Source organism: Lathyrus oleraceus, chromosome 4 (assembly GCF_024323335.1).
Source record: "Lathyrus oleraceus cultivar Zhongwan6 chromosome 4, CAAS_Psat_ZW6_1.0, whole genome shotgun sequence".
Lineage (NCBI taxonomy): Eukaryota > Viridiplantae > Streptophyta > Magnoliopsida > Fabales > Fabaceae > Lathyrus > Lathyrus oleraceus.
Genome location: NC_066582.1, coordinates 96107829 through 96132556, shown reverse-complemented (window position 1 = coordinate 96132556; position 24728 = coordinate 96107829). Strand labels below are relative to the sequence as shown.

The following is a 24728-nucleotide window of genomic DNA, read 5'->3' as shown; positions in this document are numbered from 1 at the left end:
GAGATAATATGAGTTGAGAGAGTTTGAGAATCTTAAAGATGTTTTTTTAGAACGGATGAAGGAGAAAGAATTCTGACCCATTTTTAGATAAACATCATTTGGAGATGCATCTCTATAAATTACTCGAATATACATCTCCATATTTTTTTTCATTGACTCAGAATCTGACTAAAAAAATGTATTAACTTAGAATGTATAAAGAAATTCATCACCAAAATCTAAAAGTATTATATTTAAAAAAAAATTAATAATCATGAAGAAATTCCTCGTAATAATCCTCATTTTGCCTAAAAACTTCTAGAAGTAGCCTTTTTCACTAAAACAGATACAGCAAAGTGCAAACCACCACATGCTCTAATTGAATGTCCATCACTAATAACATCAAACAGTAAATCCATCATCCGTGTCTTGAATAACCGTTTCCAAAATCAGCAATTTACTTCACTTGTAGTAAATAATCAGCAAAGCACAGGTTTCATTGCATCACGATTCACGCTACAATAATGCTACGTTTCAGTAGTAATGTGGTACAATACATAATGTGGATTATTGAACATGTTCTATCAAATGACCAAGATACCCCTCTAAAAACACATAATAAACGAGAGCGAGTGAAGATTAGAAGCGCGTGTAGCATCACGCACCATCATGCTGTTTGTGTTTCCCGCGGCTATTAAATGAGGGAGTCCTTTTTAACAACAAACAGCACAACTACTATATTGCGCTTTATGGAAATCACCCACTCAGTCTGTGGAGAATTAAGAAAGAGAGTACACTCTTCCATTAATGCTTCTTTTCTTACTCTCAACTACCTATCTATCTTTCTACACTCATAACAAGTAGAACCACTTCTTCATTCATCACATTCATTACGCTTTTAATTTCTCTATTATCTCTCTATTATCTTTCTTTCTTTTTTCTATCTCGTTTTTAAATCAAAATTAGTTGGAATTTGGTCGTTGCTGAGCAATGTGGAATTCGGCGGAGAACGCTTTCGCCAGATCGGAGTCGTTTAGAGAGGGAGGAGAAGATGAGGAGGCTTTACGCTGGGCGGCGTTGGAGAGGCTTCCGACGTACAAGCGAGCGCGGAGAGGAATCTTTCAGAATCTCGTCGGTGATAAGAAAGAGATCGACGTGAGTGAACTACAGACGCCGGAGCAGAAGCTTATTTTGGAAAGGCTTGTTGATTTTGTTGATAATGATCCTGAGAGATTCTTCCACCGTATGAGAAGCCGATTTGATTCGTAATTCTACCTCTTTCTTTATCATCACTGTTTTTTTCTCTCCTTCGCTCTTATTAGCAAAATGCAGAGTACTAGAACTTTTAATTCGTAAGCAATCGCTCTAATTAGGTTTCTAAGTTCATCAAATTGGAAAAATGGCGGTAATTGTTCTTCACTTTTTGTTTGTTTGATTTTGTAAAGTTGATTTGCTTGAAATTGAGTTTGAAGTGAAGATTTAATGTTTGAATATTTCGAATCTAGTGTAGTAGTATAATTTATCTTCTATTCATAGTAAACAAAAATCACTAAATACATATTTGGACTTACTCATAGATGAGACAAAAATGATTTTCAAGTTTTAAATTGGTTTCACATCTTTATAAGTTCTCAATTATAATTGATTTGACATCTAGACTTTATTAACTCATAAAATTAAGAAGGCTGCTTTTGAACTAAAATCAATTCATTACTATCAAATTTTCGTGCTATAGTTAAAAGGCACTTATGTTTACTAGATGTCCACGTTAAACTTTGCGTATCCAAACATGCACTTGGTTGATTTTTTCTTCAATTCTGATAGATAGCTCATAGCGGGTTCGTCTGAAATTCTTACTCTTGCTTTGGCTGTAATATTAATATACAGGTAGATAAAGTAGAAGACAAAATTATGGTAGTTAGTTAATTTCACTAAATTTGTTTTACTCGATGTATGATTTCTACAGAGTTCATTTGGAGTTTCCGAAGATTGAAGTTCGATTTCAAAACTTAACCATTGAGACTTTTGTACATGTCGGAAGCAGAGCTCTGCCTACAATTCCAAATTTCATCTGTAATATGACTGAGGTGCTTTTAACCTTTCTCTTTTTTTATTTTCCAGTTCATTCTGGTTCCTATTTTTAGACCTTGAGTTAAATAAATTGTCTTTTTGTTTCAGTTTAGAATAGCTTGCTAATTTGATTTTCATTTTGTGATTAGACTCTTTTAAGACAGTTGCGGTTATACAGAAGAAAGAGAAGCAAATTGACAATTCTCTCTGATATCAGTGGGATTATCAGACCTTCAAGGTAAGTGTTGAGAGCTATTTTACTATATTTGGTGCTTACAGGGTTTAAGTCACAATAATGCGTTCAACTAGCGTAACTACATTTTGACATTTCATCACTTTCATCCTTAGCCGTGTTGGGAACTTTGATTCTTTGTTTGGTAGTAATATAGTTGTTTTATAATACTACAATATTTTTCGTTAATCATTCAAAAGGAATTTTTTAAATTTAATTAATAAGTTTTATTTTTGTATGCAATGTCGATGTAAATACTTTTAATATGTGAATCAATCATAAATTAATATTTGAAATTGAATTTAATCAAAAGACCTAAGCAGTTGGTTCACTTATATCATGATATTATTACATCAAATTTAAACATTTTTTAAAGGAAATTTTAAGCTCTTTTCTTTTTTCTTAGGAAAATTTAACTTTTAAATGAATAAATATTTACAAGTCATAAATTAAAAATGTATTAATTAAATGAAAAATTTCAACTTTTTAAAAAAAATCAATTTTCTTATAGACATAAAACTCAATTGTTTTAAATGTTTATTTTTCAATAAAGTATATGTTATAAATGAAATATTTATGGGTGGGTGGGGTAGCTCAACTATTATGTATTAGTTGAGTTAAATAAGTGTAAACAACATTTATTTATATTTATGTATTAATGTAAATAAGATGTTGATATTTATAAATAAACAACTTTAAAAAAATGAAATATTTATTTATATAATTGAAACACTATTTTCTTACTCTTTCCAATTCATGTTTTTTTTTGTGTTTGAATACCGTACCGTACATCATATACTTCTCACTGAAATAAAGATACCTATTTTCACTTTATATGCGGATTCAAAGGAAAATCACATTGATAAATAATAAATATTTTAAAAAAAGATTCTTTTCCCAATAATTATAAACCTTAGATGCATGGTAATTCTTGTTTCTGTATGTTGTACTGAGTTTGATAGACTGTTGTTTTGTTATTGTTGCAGGCTAACATTGTTATTGGGTCCGCCAAGCTCTGGAAAAACAACGTTGCTTTTAGCTCTTGCTGGCAGATTAGGACCTGGTTTGCAGGTATACTAAGTTTTTCAATTGCGTTGAACAAATTCTTATGGCGTTCCTATATATGTCTGGATGGCCAACTACTATGCCAACAGCATAAAAACTCTTGCCAGTAAGGCTGTTTAATCTTGCAGCAATACTGTCGGCTCAAAATGATTGTTAAAAAGTTGACAATATCAAGACAGAATGTAAAGCAATAGATGAGTAGTTTCACGTAAAATTCATGTTGAAATTAACTACACATCACTCATTTGTATTCAATCAATAACGTTATTTTGTATATCTTGTACGAAAAGCCTTATTTACCGGAGACACTATTTTTGGGCTTTTGCCACACTCTGCTTGGATTTATCTCGAATAGCTTGACTGGATACGAAATAACATTGTTTAGTAAAAAAAAGCATGGGTAATAATTAATGGAATGGCTTAAGGTATTGACTAGGCTTCTGTCTGCACCCTCTTCCTTCTTTTACAAAAAATTAGTTTATTGATGGATTCTTTCTCCATTTGATTCACATGATAATTACTAAATAGCATAACTAGTAGCTTATGCTTACTATTCTACAATCTTCGATTTAAGACTTTGTTTTCCTCCCATCTAATTTATGTTCTTTCATGCCTTTTGAAGATGTCAGGGAACATTACCTACAATGGACATGGTCTGAATGAGTTTGTTCCTCAGAGAACATCAGCTTATGTCAGCCAACAAGATTGGCATGTAGCAGAGATGACCGTGAGGGAAACTCTCCAGCTTGCTGGTTGCTGTCAAGGAGCTGGATTTAAATACGGTGTGCTTCTTTTGTCATCATGTTACTTATACTCACATTTGCTCTTTTAGATTCCGAGAACTAAATTTTGGAGTCTTACCAGATATGTTGGTGGAACTTGCTAGAAGAGAGAAGAATGCTGGAATAAAACCTGATGAAGATCTTGATTTATTCATGAAGGCACATACTCATTTTTCTTCTTCTTCCCTTTAATGGGGGATAATACCTCCTCCTTTTTTTCCTTTTCAAAATAACAATTTTAAACTTCATTCATGGTCACAAATTAATCTACTCAAGATTCTTTTTGCAGTCATTAGCTCTCGGTGGACAAGAAACAAATCTTGTGGTTGAGTACATCATGAAGGTATTCCCTAAATAATGTTACTCTTGAATGCACAGCAAGTTGTTATATGGTTATGACCTGAAATATTTGTTGACTTCAATTTGATTTTGGAATATTTTTCCTACTAACGGAATTCGTGGTACATAATAAAATTGTGGACATACCAATAAAGAAAAGAAAAATCATCAAAGCTTAATTCCATATTGTTCTTAAATTCTTTGGCAGTTATCTAAAAAAAAATTCATAAGCTACAATTATCTGTGTATTTATATGTTTATTTGGTTGTTTAGTAAAAAATACTAAAATATTTCTCACAAAGATATTAGGTTTGGACATGTGCGGTGACACATTGGTCGGGGATGAAATGCTCAAAGGAATATCGGGAGGACAAAAGAAGCGGCTTACAACAGGTTAGTGAAATGTATTAGCGATTATCTTGTCTTTTGTACTAAACGCCTTAAAAACATTTGCAATATGCTAATCAGTTGATGTCTGATTTACAGGTGAATTACTAGTTGGACCTGCAAGAGTGCTATTCATGGATGAGATATCAACGGGTCTAGATAGTTCAACTACATATCAGATTATCAGATACCTCAAGCATTCAACACGCGCACTTGATGCAACCACAATCATATCTCTTCTTCAACCAGCTCCTGAGACCTATGAATTATTTGATGATGTTATTCTATTGTCCGAGGGTCAGATTGTTTATCAGGGGCCCTGTGAGGCTGCTATTGAATTTTTCAAACTGATGGGATTCAGTTGTCCTGAGCGAAAAAATGTAGCAGACTTTTTACAAGAAGTGAGTAGAAGTGATATTGGAATGAATATTTCTAATACATTTTAACTTCAATAACTGTTCAGACTTAAAATTCTTATCAACAGGTCACGTCTAAGAAGGACCAAGAGCAGTACTGGTCCGTTCTCGACCGCCCTTACCGGTACACACCTGCCGGGAAATTTGCCCAAGCATTTTCGTTGTATCGTGAGGGAAAGCTTTTGTCCGAGGAACTAAATATTCCTTTCAATAGGCGCTATAATCATCCAGCCGCCTTAGCAACTTGTTCCTATGGAGCAAAAAGGCTTGAACTTCTCAAGATTAATTATCAGTGGCAGAAGCTTCTCATAAAACGAAATGCATTTATTTACATTTTTAAATTTGTTCAGGTAATCCTACCAATATAAAATCTATGGAACAAGTAGTTCTATTTAATTACTTCAAGAAAAAGCATAAATTCTTGGAATCTCCTAATCTTTGTTATGCGTTTGCATTTACTCATGTCTCTTTCTTTTGATTATTTTAATCTGACTTCCTTTTCTGGCTCTAAGGTGGAAATAGATATGTAAGGTTTATGTAGCTGATATTGATCTTTACTTACTATTTTCAGCTGATTTTGGTTGCTTTAATTACAATGAGTGTTTTTTTCCGAACAACGATGCACCATAATACAATTGATGATGGAGGCTTATATCTTGGAGCACTGTATTTTTCTATGATTACTATTCTTTTCAATGGTTTTACCGAAGTGTCAATGTTAGTTGCAAAGCTTCCAGTTCTTTACAAGCACAGAGACTTGCATTTCTATCCTAGCTGGGCATATACACTCCCTTCTTGGTTCCTTAGTATCCCAACTTCTCTCATGGAGGCTGGATGCTGGGTAGTGGTATCATACTATTCAAGTGGATATGATCCTGCATTTACTAGGTAATAACCCTTATGTTCACTTAGTGTTTTCATGCATTCCAAGAGTTTCTCTTGAGTAACTATTTTGTGTCTATCTGGATCTGCAGATTTCTTCAGCAATTCTTGCTTTTTTTCTTTCTGCACCAGATGTCTATAGGCTTGTTTCGCTTGATAGGATCCTTGGGTCGGAATATGATAGTGGCCAATACCTTTGGATCATTTGCTATGTTGGTTGTAATGGCTCTTGGTGGATATATAATTTCAAAAGGTTAGTTGGAAATTACAATATCTATATGTTTTGAAGTTTGTTTTGGCAAACTAAATTTTCTGACTAACTTATTTTGAGGCAGACCGTATACCAAGTTGGTGGATATGGGGCTTTTGGGTTTCCCCTTTGATGTATGCTCAGAATTCTGCTTCTGTAAATGAGTTCCTTGGACATTCCTGGGATAAGGTATAATCCTTCTTGTGATTGTGATCATTTGTTTCTTTCAGTACCATTGGTACTACTTTTCTAGTTTTGAAATGCAGATGATAGTGTTGTGAAGTGATGAGATGATATCTACTTAACATGAGTTCTCTTCAGCAATTTCCTTACTGCATCTTTAATGGCTCATCTTTCTATTTAATCTTGTTTACAGAAAGTTGGAAACCTGACCACTTATCCATTGGGCAAGGCAGTGTTAAAAGCGAGGAGTTTGTATACCGAAAGCTATTGGTATTGGATTGGTGTTGGAGCATTGGTTGGATACACAATTTTGTTCAACTTTCTATTTACAATCTTCTTAGCTTACCTTAATCGTAAGACTCGTGATTCTGTATATAATCAATCTAATTGTCTGATGTTGTGGTTCCTTCTTGATCTTCATAGACCAAAATAACTTTGTTAGGAAGACAGCTTTTATAATATCTTGCTTTCCCAATATTTGCTTCAGCTTTGGGAAGACAGCAAGCTGTAGTCTCAAAAGGCGAGCTGCAAGAAAGAGAAAAGAGAAGAAACGGTGAAAGCGTTGTTGTTGAGCTGAGAGAGTACTTGCAGCATTCGGCATCAAATGGTTTGTCGATATAATTTTCAGATTATACATATATTTTTTACATGTCTGTGTATAGATAAGGCTTAACATTTTATTCAACTGTCTTATATTCCCAGGTAAGCATTTTAAGCAAAGGGGAATGGTTCTCCCATTTCAACCTCTTTCCATGGCTTTCAGAAATATCAATTACTATGTGGAAGTCCCTTTGGTAGGTAAACAAATCATTTTTTATTTTTTTAAAATTAATCCGGCACTAAATGCTTTTTCGTTCAATGATTGCTTCAGGAGTTGAAACAACAAGGGATATCAGAAGACAGACTGCAGCTGCTTGTTAATGTTACTGGAGCTTTTAAGCCTGGTGTGTTGACAGCATTGGTTGGAGTAAGTGGTGCTGGGAAAACCACTCTCATGGATGTATTAGCTGGAAGAAAAACTGGCGGTTTCATAGAAGGGAGTGTATATATATCTGGTTATCCTAAAAGACAAGATTCTTTTGCAAGAATTTCTGGTTATTGTGAGCAGTCTGATGTGCATTCCCCTGGCTTGACTGTTTGGGAATCCTTACTCTTTTCTGCTTGGCTTCGATTATCTTCAGATGTTGACTTGGAGACACAAAAGGTGAGACACAGTGATAGCATGGTCTTTTTGCGTTGCATAGAGACAATTACAAGATATTTTTAAACATTTTTAATAGAAATAATAACTTTTCGCGATTGATTGTCAGGCCTTTGTCGAGGAAATAATGGATCTTGTGGAGCTCACTCCACTAAGAGGAGCACTAGTAGGTCTACCTGGAGTTGATGGTCTATCAACAGAACAGCGAAAAAGGTTAACTATAGCTGTGGAACTAGTCGCCAACCCCTCTATAGTCTTCATGGATGAGCCCACATCCGGATTGGATGCCAGGGCTGCAGCCATTGTGATGAGAACTGTGAGGAATATAGTAAATACTGGGCGAACGATTGTTTGCACCATCCATCAGCCTAGCATAGACATATTTGAATCCTTTGATGAGGTATTTTCCTTATGGTTTCTGAGAGAGCATCATATGTTATCTTTCTATTTGAACTTCTCTTTAACACTTAATATCATCTCACAAATATGACGAAATCTCAATATCTTATACAGCTTCTGTTTATGAAGCGGGGAGGAGAGCTTATATACGCTGGCCCACTTGGTCCTAAATCTAGTGAACTAGTCAGTTATTTTGAGGTCAGCTGATGCTTGCATAGGTCTTTTGAATGTTCTATATGGTTTATGGTTTAATGGTGAATCCTCAAGTATTTATAATGCTTATATCTATGTAGGCAATCGAAGGAGTTCCAAAGATCAGATCTGGGTATAACCCTGCGACATGGATGCTGGAGGTTACTTCTTCAGTAGAAGAAAACCGCCTGGGAGTGGACTTTGCAGAAATCTACCGTAAATCAAGTTTATATCAGTATGCGTAGTTTTTAGCTGCAACTTTTGTACTTGAACTTTTTATACAAGTTAAATGTTAATATACCATCTTTTTCTTCAGATATAACCAAGAGTTGGTCGAAAGATTGAGCATACCAACCAGTAACTCAAAAGAATTGCATTTTCCAACCAAGTATTGTCGGTCACCTTTTGAGCAGTTCCTAACTTGTCTTTGGAAGCAAAATCTATCTTACTGGCGTAACCCACAATACACCGCTGTTCGCTTCTTCTACACTGTCTTCATCTCATTGATGCTTGGGACAATATGCTGGAGATTTGGTGCAACAAGGTCCTTTTCTCTATTTTTCTCTTTGATATTCAATTTCAAATAACAACTTATTTTAAATTCATCATAACTTGTCCATTCTTTATCATTTGGTAAATCTCTGCAATGTTTTTCCTGCCATAAGTCAGTAGTTATGATATGATAGATCCTATATATTTGTAAACATAATGAAAGCCCTGCAAGACACTAGTAATGACTAATGAGTTGACAGAATCAGTTGGTTAGTCAGAATACAGCAGACATTAATTTACCAATTTAGGTTTTAGTAATATGGGATTAAAAAATTATCTAAACTACCAAATGGTAGGCAAAATGGTAGACAAAAAGACCGACAGAATGCTGTCCAAGATGTCTCGAGGTTCATGGAATGTTTAGAATGATATGCTTATATAGTTTATTTATACTTCTGTTCTAATACATAATTTGTTCTTTTACCATCAACCTTATGCAACTCCCATGCTTGTATTTCTAAAGGGAGACACAGCTAGATCTATTTAATGCCATGGGATCGATGTATTCAGCAATCCTCTTCATTGGCATCACAAATGGAACAGCTGTTCAACCTGTTGTTTCCGTGGAAAGATTTGTTTCGTATAGAGAAAGAGCTGCAGGGATGTACTCGGCTTTAAGTTTTGCATTTGCTCAGGTATTTTTTTCAGATAGGATTACTTAGTTCCTGGAACCTGCAGTTTTCCGTAAGTTGACTTACACGTTATGCTACATTGTGCAGGTTGTTATCGAGTTTCCTTACGTGTTCGCACAGGCTATCATATACTCTTCAATATTCTATTCCATGGGTTCCTTTGTCTGGACCTTTGATAGGTTCATTTGGTACTTATTCTTTATGTATTTTACTATGTTATATTTTACCTTCTATGGGATGATGACTACCGCCGTCACACCAAATCATCAAGTTGCTGCCATCATTGCTGCTCCATGTTATATGTTGTGGAACCTTTTCAGTGGTTTTATGATTCCTCATAAGGTATGAAAGCTAATGCTTTATTGCTTCCATTTAAGGTTTAAGACTGTCAAAAGAGTCATTGTTACAATCAAGATGCCAGTCTCAGATATCTTTCCAGAGAATATTCAAGTGTTGTTTTTGTAGTATTTTACCGAGTATTTTACAAACTAAAGAGTACTACTCTTAACACTTTTGATTGTCATGTTATTTGTAATATGTAGAGCGAAAATATTTCAATTTGTATTCATATACTGAACTATCTGTCATCCAATAACTTCATTTTCTCCTTGAAACTTTACAGAGAATCCCTATTTGGTGGAGATGGTATTACTGGGCAAACCCTGTAGCCTGGACTTTGTATGGTCTCCTAACTTCACAATATGGTGGTGATGATAAGTTGGTGAAGCTATCTGATGGAAATTCTGTACCCATAAGACTAGTACTCAGAGAAGTGTTTGGGTACAGACACGATTTTCTGTGCGTTGCTGCTACAATGGTAGCTGGTTTCTGCATTCTTTTTGCATTTGTGTTTGCCTATGCAATTAAATCCTTCAACTTCCAAAGGAGATGATGGGGTGAACTTTGCTATTAGTTTTCCAATACCTCGTAAAATAAGTGTGAAAAAAGTGTATAGCCATATAATTATAGCAGAGATCTTGTGTGCTATAGCAAGTAGCAACACAATATCGGAATTATTTTATTTTACATAATTCAGGAGCAAAATTGTTGTAAAGTGAAGTGTTGTATTATTGGTGAGTAGGCTTTCCTGTTAGATATATAAAATTCAGATTACCTACTCTTTGGCTTAGTGAAGATTTTTGGCGAAACTGTAAGCAAGTTTTTCTGCAGCTATATGTCATGTGGTTCTTTACTTATTTAATTATCTTTTCCTTTGTCTCTTTTATGGGATATGGAGAGGTAATGTAAAGAGGACATTTTTCTAGCCTACTTTTTTTTCGTTGGAGAAAGAGAGACCTAAAAAAAAGTGCTTCGGACACATCCAAATGGGAAATATTACTTGTGTTGTGATCGTATTTATATGCAAATACGCTTATACATAATAGAAAACAATATAATTACATTTATGACTAACTGAATATCAATAAATACTAATTAATTGATAATGGATTCTCAACACACCTATGTAAGATAGATAATTCACTAGAGAATCTTTGAGAGACTTGTCTCTTACACAATGACCGTCACTATTTCTATGTGCTTAGTTCGTTCATGGAAAATAAGATTGGATACAATTTGGAGTGCCACTTGATTGTCACATATAAGTTTTGTGGCATGAAGGTCTCCCAACCTAAGTTCTTTGAGCAAATTCTTAAGCCATGCCTGTTCCTTTGAGGTTGTTGCCATAACACGATATTCAGCTTTAGTACTAGATAGTGCAATCGTGTTTTGTTTCTTACTTCTCCATGAGATCATATTTCCTCCAATAAGAACACAATACCCACAAGGGATCTCCTATCCGACGATGATCCTGCCCAGTCTGCATCTGAATAACAAGTGATTTTAGCACCACCCTTATCTTCATATATCTGAGAATCCGAATAACTGCATTCCAATGAGTATCACAAGGAGCATTCAGGAATTGACTCACAATGCTCACTGCAAAAGTAATATCCGGTTTGGTGACGGTAAGAAATTGAGTGTACCCACTAGACGTCGATATCTTCCTGGTCTTTCAATAGCCCCCCTTAACCCGGAAGAAGCTTGACGTTGAAATTCATAGGAGTATCAATCGAACGACAGTCAAGCATACCAGTTTCAGTTAGGATGTCTAATGCATACTTACGTTGGCTAATTGCAATGCCTGATGAGAACTGAGCAACTTCAATACCTAAGAAGTATCTGAGTGGACCCAGATCTTTTGTCTAAAAGTGTTTGAAAAAAGATGAGTTTTGAGTCCCTGGATACCCTATGTATCGTCTCATGTGATAACAATGTCATTAACATAGACCACAAGAAAGATGCATTGACCGGTGGAGGAATGAAGGAAGAAAACAGAGTGATTTGCTTCAAATCTAGTCATGCCAAACTGTATCAAGGCAGAGCTAAAGCGACTAAAATCAAATACACGAAGATTGTTTCAGCCCATAAAGAGAGCGATGAAGCCGACAAACAAGTCTTGAATTCCCAGGAACAGTAAAACCTGGAGGTTGATATATGTCCTCCAATTCTCCGTGTAAAAAGGTATTTTTAATGTCCAACTGATGAAGCAACCAACTTTTAATAGCAACCATTGCAAGGAAGAGACGTATTGAACTAATCTTGGCCACTGGAGAAATAATGTCACCATAATCAAGGCCAAATATCTGTGTGTATCCCTTGGCTACCAAAACAAGCTTTGAAACGATCAATCTTACCATCTGGTCCAACTTTCACTGTATAAACTCGTCGACATCCCACTGTAGTTTTGTGTGAAGGTAAAGTAACAATGTCCCAAGTGTTATTTGAATGCAATGCAGCCATTTCTTCCACCATCGCCTGACGCCAAATGGGATCAGCCATAACTTCACCTGTAGACTTAGGAATAAACACAAAATTCAAAGCAGAAACAAAAGAAACATAGGAAGTAGAGAGGTGGTCATATTCTAAAACATAAGCATATTTAGGATTTGGATTATGAGATCGAATACCTTTTTGTAATGCTATTGGAAGGTCATGTTCAAGTGACGTAGTTGGAGGAACGTTTAGAGTAGGAGATGGTGCTAGTGGATCAATATCATCTCTAACTTCTAATAGGTGGGGTTCTCGTCGCTGGTAGACCTGCAATAGAGGTTTAATGGATGTGGGGATGACACAAGGGATATCTCGAACATCTAAATTAGAAAATCTCACTGGGTGACATAGAGGTAGAGAAAAAAAGGGAACCTTTGTTGTATCCCAAAATTTACTTCTTTTTTACCATAGTTGGCTTATGATTTATCATCACATACATTCATATATATCAATGGTTCTATGGTTATGAGATCAAGGCATCTTTCTTGTGACTTTCTTCAAGCTTTAGAAGGGAGAGTAGTGATAATAAATACAAGGAGGGTGAGGTATCCTCAACCTCATGATCATTCGAGCTACAAGGGTTTTCTCATGCCCTAGGACATCTCAAATGGTCCATTACTTCATCAGTTGAATGAGAATTGCAAGAAAATGGAATTGGATCACACTCTCCTATCCCTTGATCCCTGAGCTAGAAGTGTTGATTATATCAGTATGTGGCATACTCATGGAACAATTTTGGATCATCTTCATCCTATTATCATATAAGACATCATTGTTCCAAAGTTTTTCCACCTTCCCTAGGAGAATCAAGGTTTTAAAGATGTGCACTCTTATCTTGTCATTTTTTACTGAAATTAGGGTTTATGGTGAAGTCAGTTTATTTCTGACTTTTTAAGCAAGACTTGATTCTATGGTACTCTACGTGCCTCTAAGTATGTATGTGTAGGAGATTGGCCATTAATTCCATTCATAAGAGGTCCAATTGCTCAGGTAATTATTGGTTTGACTCAATTGGGGAGAAGTCAATTGAGCAGGTAAAAAGTCAACCGTTGACTCCTTGGGTCAATATTGTGTTCCTCAAGTCCAATTTGGTATATATTTGAAATTTAATCAAGAAAAGTCAAGAGATTCATCAAAAATCAAGAATTGTGGAAATTTGCTCAAATTGGAAATTAGGATTTTGAAACTTACTATTTTTAGCAAGTTTAGTGTTAATGAACAACTACTTTCATGACCTTTGTTCTCTATGATAAGTACTCCAAATCAAGTTTACCTTAATATAAATTTTGTTCTCCTTTCTCCAAGCATCAAGGAGGTACCAATATTGAAGCATTTGGATCATCATAGCTCAAGATATTGTTGTTGAAAGCGGGGTGTTTCAAACTCATTCATTTGTCCCAAGACTTAGTGTCGCCCCCCGGATTTCTCGAATCCAAGTACAAACGCGAAAAGAGGTGGCGAGGAAAAAGAGTAGAGTCGCCAGCTATGTACTTTTATCCCAAGAGGAGGGAAAGGTAGTACTGCATAACCACGAGGGAACGGATAAAACAAAGTCTCGAACCAAAGAAAACTGAGTAAGGGGGCCGGTTACGTGAAGGGAAGGTTATCGCACCCCTTCACGTCTATGGTACTCCACAGGATCCACGATTGCTATTTATCTCTAAAGTGTGTGTATAAAAAGTCCTATATGCGATGCAAAAGAGAGAAAATCAATGTAGGGAAAATAAAGAGTTATTGCTCGCACAGGCCCTACCCTGCTGCATACGTATCTCAAGAAGGATTGAGAATCAGAGCACCGTAGCTCGGCTAACCTATTTTTGTTTGTTTTTTGTGATGAATGACGTTACTACACAATCTACCGGATGCTCGACCTTTGGAGACTTACTCACCTGTAGTAGAAGGAGTTAACGTGTTCTTAGGAGAAGAAAAATCAATGAGTTTGTTTGTTTTAGGAATGCTCATGCAAAAAGGAAGTCCTAGACGAAGGAACCGTGCTACCTTAATTGACATACAAACGAGAGACTATACGAAGCCTAGCAATCCTATGGGGAGACGATCACACCATACAAAACAAACATGCATAAAATAAACACGCCAACAAGGGGGCTCAAACATACGTGGGTAGGGCTTTAGTCAAGAGGGGTCATATCAACCTCGACAAACAAGCCATGGAAAGGTAATCAAATGGGCTCTTAACCACTGACATTGAACGTCAGGGTGAGCAGATCAAGCGGGTAATGAGGATAAGACCTCATAGCTCTTAACCCTGGACAGAGTGAGCTCACGACAAAAAGTGGGGATTCAGAAAGGTGGAACTCTCTCCACTGACTGACCGGACAAAAGATCTTTGGCTTTTGTTCTGAAGCATCGACACGTAGTGCGAGCATAAAGAACGACACACTGAATAACGGGGGATCGACTACTAATCCCTTTTATCCGTCAATTGCCTCTTCATGGAGGTCTTTAGCATTGGTGCCTCTTCTTGGAGGTCTTTGGGTACAAAAGTAAACAGACAAAAACATTGCCTCCTATCGAGGTCTTCCAGCTAAGAAAGCGGTAAAATACGGGAAAATATGTAAAAGGGATCAAGAGATCTACCACACGGACAAAGGTCCGAAGTAACAGTAACTAAAGAAATAAGAAACACAGAGATCTCTCAGGCTAGCACCATCAAAGAAAACAAGTCAGCAAAGCAATCAGAATAAATCTCCAAATGGTATCCCACAAATAAAGGGGAATACCAAGCAAGCTATCTCTTCAAGGTTCATGTGAGTCCTCACAAAAAACACTCGACAAACAGGTTAGAATAACAAGGTGGGGTGCAATCAAGAGTTGCACCGAATAAGAGAATCAAAATGTAACCACATGAATCATGCCATTAAAGTTCACAAAAAGCTCACAAAAAGCAACCAAGGGCAGGAGGCCTAAACCTCTTGTCAAACAAATGCATTAAAAGGGTATCAAAACTCAAAGTCAGGGGGCAAGGACCCACACATCAAGACATGACATACATACTAAAACATGTGTCCACATGCAAAACCTAACGATACCCACTCTTCCAAATTCACCAATAATACCTCATACATTCAGAAATTTCAGGTTGAAAGTATAAAGTAGTGGAAATAGGGCATACCTGATTGGGGAGGATCGATTGAAATTGAATGGCACGGTTGGGTTTGCAAAGCAATCTTAGGGTTTGTGTGAGAGGGAATTGGTTCTTTGCAGATGAGTTCCCTTCAGTCTCTGGAGGTTGCTCTGAATTAGTTAGAATCTCTCTCTAGGGTTTTGTTCCAAGGAAACCTCAGAGTGTTTTCAGCTTTCACCAATTCTCCTCCTCCTTTCTTTTTTCTTTACTGAAATTTCAGAATTTATAACTTGATTGTGGGCTCAAATGAGAGAGGTCCAAGTCCAAGATTTTTCTGTTATTATTATTATTATTATTTTTATTTATTTATTTATTTTTATTTTTATTATTTTTTGATATTTTTTTTTTGTTTTTTTTTGTTTTTTTTTTGTTTTTTTTATTATTTTTTTTGTTTTTTTTTTCAAAACGCGTGGGTTTCGCCTAGCGAGCATGACAATTCAGGAAATTCCTCTGAGCGTAGGTGATTCTGGTGGCTTTTCTTGGGACTCGCTAGGCGACCCATTCTACTCGCCTAGCGAGCATGACAGCTCATGAACAAACTTTTGCTCCTTCAAGATTAACGTTTTGAATGATGAATAGACCCTATTTGAACATGTTGGAAGTAACTCAAGTCATTCCCTGGCCATTTCCTCTTCAGTTGACCAACAGTTGACTTCTGGCTTCATAGTTGAATTTTGAATCGTACTGAGCCCATTAAGCTTGATCCTTTAAAGAAAACCTCTAGTTGATGCGCAATCTCCCTTGTGTTGGCTGATCCTTCAGATAGAACCCACAAAGTGACTTGGATGATATCCAAGCTTCTTGGACGACAAACTCTTGGAGCTAATTCTGATTGACATGATAAAATGCAATATGAAATGTTAAATGACCTAAAATGAATGCATGAATGAGGAGGGCAAATTTTAGGTGCTACAGCTGCCCCTATTCAATCAACTGTGAACCTGAACGGATGAAAGCAGCGGCTATCAGACTTTCAAGGTAAACAAGGATTGAATACCAAAAGAACCAGAGAATTTGCACTTTGTAGGTGACGAAGCGAGGAAAGCGAGGCCATTTACCGATGGCGACTTCAAAACAAAACTGATATTTACTGATATCAAGGAAAGCGAGGCCATTTACCGGTGGCGACTTCAAAATAAAATTTGATATTTACCAATATCAAGGAAAGCGAGGCCATTTACCGATGGCGGCTTCAAAATAAAATTTGATATTTACCGATATCAAAGAAAGCGAGGCCATTTACCGATGGCGGCTTCAAAATCAAATTGATATTTACCGATATCAAGGAAAGCGAGGCCATTTACCGATGGCGGCTTCAAAACCGATTTGATATTTACCGATATCAAGGAAAGCGAGGCCATTTATCGATGGCGGCTTCACTGGGGAGGAACAAGATGTTTACAAGTGAAACAAGACCAGACATTTACCGATGACTGGGAAGGAACTCGATGTTTACCGACATCGAACAAGGATGTTTATAAGTGAAACAAGACCAGACATTTACCGATGACTAGTATGGAACTCGATGTTTACCGACATCGAACAATGATGTTTACCGACACCGAACAATGATGTTTACCGACACCAAAGAAAGAATACGCTTATGAAACGAAACCATTTACCGATGGCGAAAATGAAACACTCAATATTTACGGATAGCGAATTTGCTGGGGAATCTTAAACGACAAAACCATTTACCGATGGTTGACAAGCGGTCGATGTTTACCGACATCGAACAATGATGTTTACCGACACCAAAGAAAGGAAAGGACACACACGGGTGTTGACAGAACGATTTTTTGTAGACACCGTGAGAGACATGCCATTTACTAATGGCCAACGATTGGAATTCAACGTTTACCGACATCGAAAGATGATGTTTACCGATATCGAACAAAGATGTTTATAAGTGAAACAAGGCCAGACATTTACGGGGATCAACACGACACTTACCGGTATCGCAAGGATGACATCTACATATGTCAAAAATAAGGTAGACACTTACTGGTGACTAAATCGGAAGAGAATCAAGCTTTCCTTTCACGGACTGGTGAGAAAATAAATCTCACTGGGATTATCGATTCTGAATGTTGCCAAGAGCAACTGCTGCAAATGTGCCACACTGATGTTGAAAAATGATCCGTCTCTTCCGGAGATATGATCCAATCTGGTTTATTACATGTATGCATATGTTTGAGTTTTCTATGGCGTAATGCTCCACACTGAATGGAAATGCTACGTGATTTGAGAATGCGAATGCAAATGATGATTACTATATGCAAGATGCAAAGGGAGGAAAACTCCTGCTGGGAAAGCAAATGATCACTTTACTGAGCACACAATTTCTGATTAGATCTTCCAACTTTGTAGGGACATACAACAATTCTGCTGAGGATACTTACTGAACTGACATTCTCGGAACGGTAGAGAAACCAACTCAACTGGGGGGTCACTTGTTGGGAAAACACCAACCTCTCGACCATGCTGGGGAAACAAATTCTGAACTCGACTTAGACGATCCAACTTTTTACGTGACTGGACAGTGTTGAAACAACAGGGTCTTCCTTCGAACAAACTTTGGTTCATCTGCCTTAGCCATCAACCAAAGATAGTAACCTGCAAAACGGCAAGACATACATGCCCCAGGGGATCGTATGGACAAAATATACTCAAGTGTACTCAACATTCGAAATGATTTTCAGATGTTTTATCTTTCCGCACGTCATTGTCTAGCCTTCATGTTTTTAGATGCAATGTTTATCAAAAATTCGGAAGTTTTTTGCAAACAAAACAGTAAAAATAAAAACAAGAGAGCAATTTGACTGAATAACGACTTTTATTGATTGAAAATGGCCTATAGAGGCAAATACATCAGGAAGTAATTCCTAGGAAGAGGTAATTGCGCCAAAAGAGAAAATAAACTATCCTATTGGCAATGTGAACACGGCATTCCACTATTTTCCAATTCTGTTATGACTCATAGATCTTCACTTTCCCCCAAATTCTTCGCTTTCTGAGAAGAGTGATTGGACCGATCATATCCTTCTAGATGGTAGACACTGAAACACGATGAAGTACAGATAACTCAGACTGTAGTCTTCGCTTTAATCCCTCTTTTGCCTGAACTGCCTTTCCAGGTTTTCAATCCACCAGGATCCCATTTTTGCCTAAGCCGCCTTTTCAGGTTTTCGACTTACCGGGTGTACATATTATTTTTATTCTTTATCCCTAACTTTTTCCCGAACCTTTTTCTTTTCTTTTTCTCTTGGTTCGCCGGGATGCCCTTTTTTGCCTGGACTTTTTTTTTGTCCAGCGGGTCAGTTTATGCGAAGTATTTTTTGACTACATCTGAATTCACAGGAGACGGAAAATCTTCACCATCCATAGGTGTAAGTATCAAGGCTCCACCAGAAAAGACCTTTTTAACAACATATGGACCTTCATAATTCGGAGTCCACTTGCCCCTGTTATCTGTACCGGGAGGAAGGATCCTCTTCAAAACTAAGTCACCTATCTGATAGCTTCGAGGACGCACTTTCTAATCAAAGGCTTTCTTCATCCTTCTCTGATATAGTTGTCCATGGCACACAGCTGCTAATCGCTTTTCCTCAATTAAATTTAACTCATCAAACCTGGCTTGAACCCACTCAGCCTCGTCAAGTTTTACATCCATCATCACCCTCAAAGAAGGGATTTCAACTTCTACTGGCAAGACTGCCTCCATGCCATACACAAGTGAAAACGGAGTTGCCCCGGTTGACGTACGCACTAAGGTACGATACCCATGCAAAGCGAAAGGCAACATCTCATGTCAATCCTTGTACGTCACAACCATCTTTTGCACAATCTTCTTAATGTTCTTGTTTGCCGCCTCTACACCACCATTCATCTTTGGTCTGTAAGGAGAAGAATTGTGGTGTTCGATCTTAAAGTCTTTGCAAAGCTCTTTCATCATCTTGTTATTGAGATTCGAACCATTATCAGTGATGATTCTCTCAAGAACCCCATAACGACAGATAATTTCTTTCTTAATGAATCGAGCAACCACTTGTCTGGTAACATTGGCATAGGAAGCTGCTTCCACCCACTTGGTAAAGTAATCAATCACGACTAGGATGAAGCGATGTCCATTAGAAGCAGTAGGTTCGATCTTTCCAATCATATCGATGCCCCACATCGCGAATGGCCAAGGAGAGTTCATAATATTCAGAGGGATTTGGTGGTACATGCACTTTATCTGCATAGATCTGACATTTGTGGCACTTCCGAGCGTATTTGAAACAATCAGATTCCATGGTTATCCAGTAATAACCGGCTCTTAACAACTTTTTGGCCATTGCATGACCACCATCATGGGTACCAAAAGATCCCCCGTGTACTTCATGCATTAACATGTCTGCTTCGTGTCTAACCACGCATCTGAGCAGAACCATGTCAAAGTTCCTCTTGTACAACACATCATCCTTGTTCAAGTTAAAGCTTCCAGCTAGCCTTCTCAGTGTCTTCTTGTCATTCTTTGACGCTCCTTCAGGATACTCTTGGCTTTTGAGGAAATTCTTAATATCATAAAACCACGACTTCCCATCAATAACAGACTCGGCTGCAAACACATACGCAGGCCTCTCGAGTCGATTCACAGCAACGTGTGGCACATGATTCTGCCAATGGACTTTAATCATGGAAGACAATATGGCTAAGGCATCAGCCATTTGATTTTCATCTTAGGGTACATGATACAACTTTACTGTCTTGAAGAAATTCAGGATCCTTCTGGTGTAATATCTATAAGGAATCAAATGCGGCTGATGAGTATTCCAGTCTCCATTGACTTGGTTAATCACTAGAGCAGAATCTCCATAAATGTCCATAGTTTTGATCCTTAGGTCGATGGCTTCCTCAATCCCCATGATACATGCCTCGTACTCAGCTTCGTTGTTGGTTACTTCAAAAGTCAATCTGGCGGAAAAAGGTATGTGTGCACCTTTAGGATTAATGAGTACCGCCCCAACACCATTTCCATTCATATTTACCGCCCCATCAAACATCAGTGTCCACTTGTCATCGGGATCCGGTCCTTCCTCGACAAGAGGCTCCTCACAATCTTTCATCTTTAAGTACATGATATCTTCATCGGGGAATTCAAACATCATCGACTGATAGTCATCAATTGGTTGCTCGGCGAGGTAATCAGACAGAATACTACCCTTGATGGCCTTTTGCAACATGTACTGGATATCATACTCTGTCAAAATCATCTGCCAACGAGCCACTCGTCCGGTAAGAGCCGACTTTTCAAAGATATACTTTACTGGGTCCATCTTAGAAATCAACAAGGTAGTATGGTTCAACATATACTGTCTTAGTCGGCGAGCAGCCCATGCCAAAGTGCAACAAGTTTTCTCGAGCAACGAATATCTTGTTTCACAGTCGGTAAACTTTTTGCTAAGGTAGTATATTGCATGCTCTTTTCGACCAGACTCATCATGCTGTCCCAATACACACCCCATCGAATTCTCTGTTACTGAAAGGTACATTATCAGAGGCCTCCCAGGAACTGGAGGTATAAGAATTGGAGGTTTCTGCAAATATTCTTTTATCTTATCAAAAGCCTTTTGACAATCATTGTTCCACCTGATTGCTTGATCTTTTCTTAGCAATTTAAATATCGGTTCGCACGTAGCTGTTAGGTGGTATATGAACCGTGCAATGTAGTTCAGCCTCCCTAAAAACCCACGAACCTGCTTTTCCGTTCTTGGTTCAGGCATTTCTTGAATAACTTTTACTTTCGCTGGATCAACCTCAATCCCTTTCTCACTGACAATGAAACCTAACAGCTTTCCAGATCTCACTCCAAACGTACACTTGTTTGGATTCAGCCTCAGTTTGAACTTTTTCAATCTTTCAAACAACTTTTTCAAGTTTACCAAGTGCTCCTCTTCTGTCTGAGACTTTGCAATCATATCATCCACGTACACTTCAATTTCTTTGTGCATCATGTCATGAAAGAGAGTCGTCATAGCTCTTTGGTAGGTAGCACTGGCGTTCTTCAACCCAAATGGCATTACCTTATAACAGAACATGCCCCAAGGTGTAATGAATTTCATCTTCTCCATGTCTTCTGGCGCCATCTTGATCTGATTATAGCCAGAAAATCCATCCATGAAAGAGAAAACTGAGGACTGAGCAGTGTTATCGACCAATACATCAATGTGAGGTAATGGGAAGTCATCTTTCAGACTGGCTCTGTTTAAATCTCGGTAATCGACACACATCCTGACTTTACCATCCTTCTTCGGCACGAGTACGATGTTGGCCACCCAAGGGGGATAATTGGTAACTGCTAGAAAACCTGCATCCAACTGTTTCTGAACCTCCTCTTTGATCTTGACAGCCATATCAGGACTAGTTCTGCGAAGCTTCTGCTTTACCGAAGTACAATCTTCTCTGAGAGGTAGCATGTGCACCACAATATCTGTATCCAAACTAGACATATCTTGATACGACCATGCAAAGACATCGACGTATTCTCGCAGGATTTCAATCAGCCCTCTCTTGACCTTTTCCTCTAAAGCAGCCCCTATCTTGATCTCTTTCTTTGCGTCCTCAATACCAAGGTTAATGACTTCCAACTCTTCCTGATGAGGTTGAATGACCCTTTCCTTCTGTTTCAATAGTCTGGCCAATTCTTCGGGGAGTTCACAATCTTCTTCATTCTCCTCTTCGGCTTGGTAAATGGGATTATCAAAGTCATACTGAGCCATAACATAACTGTTTTTAATGGAATCCGCAAGATCAATTCTGCACGAACGATGTTTCATGCTTTATTTTAGAAAAGAGTTCAAGAAAGTCACAAAAAAAAAACATTGCCATTTTTATTGTTTTGAAAATAAAAGTAAAAACAGAAAGATAGTGAGCACAAATTTGATTGCAAAACGTCCTTTATTGATGATAGTCATTGAAAATTTAAAACATGATGTGGCCCTACAATGAACCACTACGCCTTGGGCAGAGCGTAGGGCTTTCATGCAAAATGAAAAACAAAAGAAAATTACTCTGTCTGAAGAGTAACTTAGACTATTTCTTCAGCAGTCCAGTTGTTGATCTTCTCCCCTGGAGCACACGGGCGCACCCAATTATCCATATCACAATCACTGTCACCGTCTTCATTGTCTGTTGCAAAGACATCCCCGTGATTCATCAATCCATCACTAGTGAAAGTACACGGCCCTTTCTGGTTCTGGACACCCTGCTCTGATAATTGAAAAGGCTGATAACCAATGCCAAACAAGTCTTCTTTTACGGGCACATCAATCACCTTGCCCCGGCCTTCCGCGTTACCTGAATGAATGACCTCTAGAGCTTGTTTATAGGACGCAATCGAGGTACCTGGTTTCTTCTGTTCAACAAAAGCCACCTTCTCAATACTGACAGTCTTAAAAGCTTGACATAGCGTTTCATGAATTTCGCCATCCATCTCCACATATTTGAAGGAGGACAAATGACTCACAAAGATGTCCTCTTCGTCACACACGGTCACAACTTGACCATCCCACACATATTTTAGCCTTTGGTGGAGAGTCGAAGAAACTGCTCCGACTCCATGTATCCAGGGATGCCCCAACAGACAACTATATGCTGGTTGAATATCCATCACATAGAAGACAATATTAAACACTTCCGGGCCGATTTTCACAGGCAACGTGACTTCACCACAAACTGATCGCTTGGATCCATCAAAAGCACGGACAACAAGATCACTTGGTGTGAGAACAACCCCTTCGTCATCAAGCTTACTCAGAGCCTTTTTGGGCAACACATTCAAAGAAGAACCGGTATCAACCAAAACACGCGACAAAACCGCGCCTTTGCATTCCATCGTGATATGTAGAGCTCTATTGTGATTGCGACCCTCAGGTGTCAAGTCTAGATTCGTGAATCCCAAACCACGTCTCGTGTTAAACATTTGCAATAACACCTTCGAGCTGGTTAACAGAAATCTCTTGGGGCACATAAGCCATATTCAACATTTTCAACAGGGCGTTATGGTGTGCCTCGGAACACATTAATAGAGAGAGAATAGAGATTTTTGACGGTGTCTGGTTCAACTGATCCACGATCTTGTAATCACTCTTCTTGATAATTCTCATAAATTCCTCCACGTCCTTCTCAAAAGAACCCTCGGGCACTTCCTTTCGCATTGGTTCTTCTTCAACGACAACTTGTTTTCCTTTTGTTCTAGCAAGAGCCTCAGCATTGTTATCCTTCGGAACCTGTGGTGCAAACAAACGACCACTCCTCGTAAATCCTCCGGGTCCTCCCGCATTACCCACAACCGAACCAACTGTTACTGGAGTCTGATTTACTGATCTGGTCTGATTCTCAGGTCTTCTATTTCTGCAAGAAGCATTGTCATATTGCCACAGAATTGCTCTACTATTCTCAAAAAGTCTTCCGCTAGAAGCAGCAATGGTGGTAGGGGTACTGATAGTTACTGGAGCATTAACGATCATGGGAACACCAACAATCACCGAAGCAGATATGGTTATGGGCGCAACTACGGCCACAGGAGTACCAATAGTCACAGGCGCACTAATAGTTCTTAGAGCACGTACAGGACCTTCCGACGGTGTAAAGTAAATGGTAACAGTCGATACCTCTTTACTGTCTTTCACTACTCGATCAAACTGTAAACAACCTTCATTCATCAATTCCTGGATACCTTCTTTCAATTTCACACAGCCGTTTTCATGATTACCACAATCTGAACAATTCTTGTCACATCCCGGGAATACTCCCTCTCTAAGCAGACGTTCCTTCACTACAAACAACAAAGTCTGAACATCATTAACATTGACTACCAAGTTCAAACTTTCCCCATCCTCCACACTATTTACTCTGGGCCCTCCATGCTGAGGCATAGGATTATTCACCACATTCGAAGTAGGAGCAAAGTTAATCGTCTTGGCATCGATCAAGTATTGGACTTTATGGTGAAAAGCCCGACAATTCTCGATGCGGTGCCCTGGCGCACCAGAATGAAAATCACAACAGACATTAGCATCATAACCAGCGGGAATCCTTGTTAATGGAGCCATAGTGCAAAGTTCAACAAACTTTAACCTGAGCAGTTCAGGGAGTAATTCAGCATAAGTCATTGGCAACGGATCAAAATGACGATCTGGCATTCTTT

The 24728-nt window shown here is 38.0% G+C and overlaps 1 protein-coding gene across 2 annotated transcripts; it reads left to right on the top strand.

Moving 5' to 3' along the window:
* Positions 1-635: 635 nt before the first annotated feature.
* On the top strand, positions 636-10678 carry LOC127073627 (ABC transporter G family member 32). Of its 2 annotated transcripts, none has more exons than XM_051014800.1 (24): positions 636-1244; positions 1946-2066; positions 2199-2287; positions 3268-3352; positions 3969-4128; positions 4211-4287; positions 4418-4471; positions 4770-4860; positions 4954-5255; positions 5339-5620; positions 5842-6158; positions 6245-6405; positions 6488-6591; positions 6779-6938; positions 7073-7192; positions 7288-7379; positions 7457-7789; positions 7896-8186; positions 8300-8383; positions 8479-8612; positions 8694-8921; positions 9393-9564; positions 9649-9903; positions 10184-10678. In XM_051014800.1, the coding sequence occupies exons 1-24, from the start codon at positions 970-972 to the stop codon at positions 10451-10453; spliced, it is 4257 nt and encodes a 1418-aa protein (XP_050870757.1). In that variant the 5' UTR covers positions 636-969; the 3' UTR covers positions 10454-10678. The 2 variants fall into 2 exon arrangements, with proteins under 2 accessions (XP_050870757.1, XP_050870758.1); XM_051014801.1 differs by lacking the exon at positions 636-1244 and adding an exon at positions 1679-1817.
* The last annotated feature ends 14050 nt before the right edge of the window (positions 10679-24728 follow it).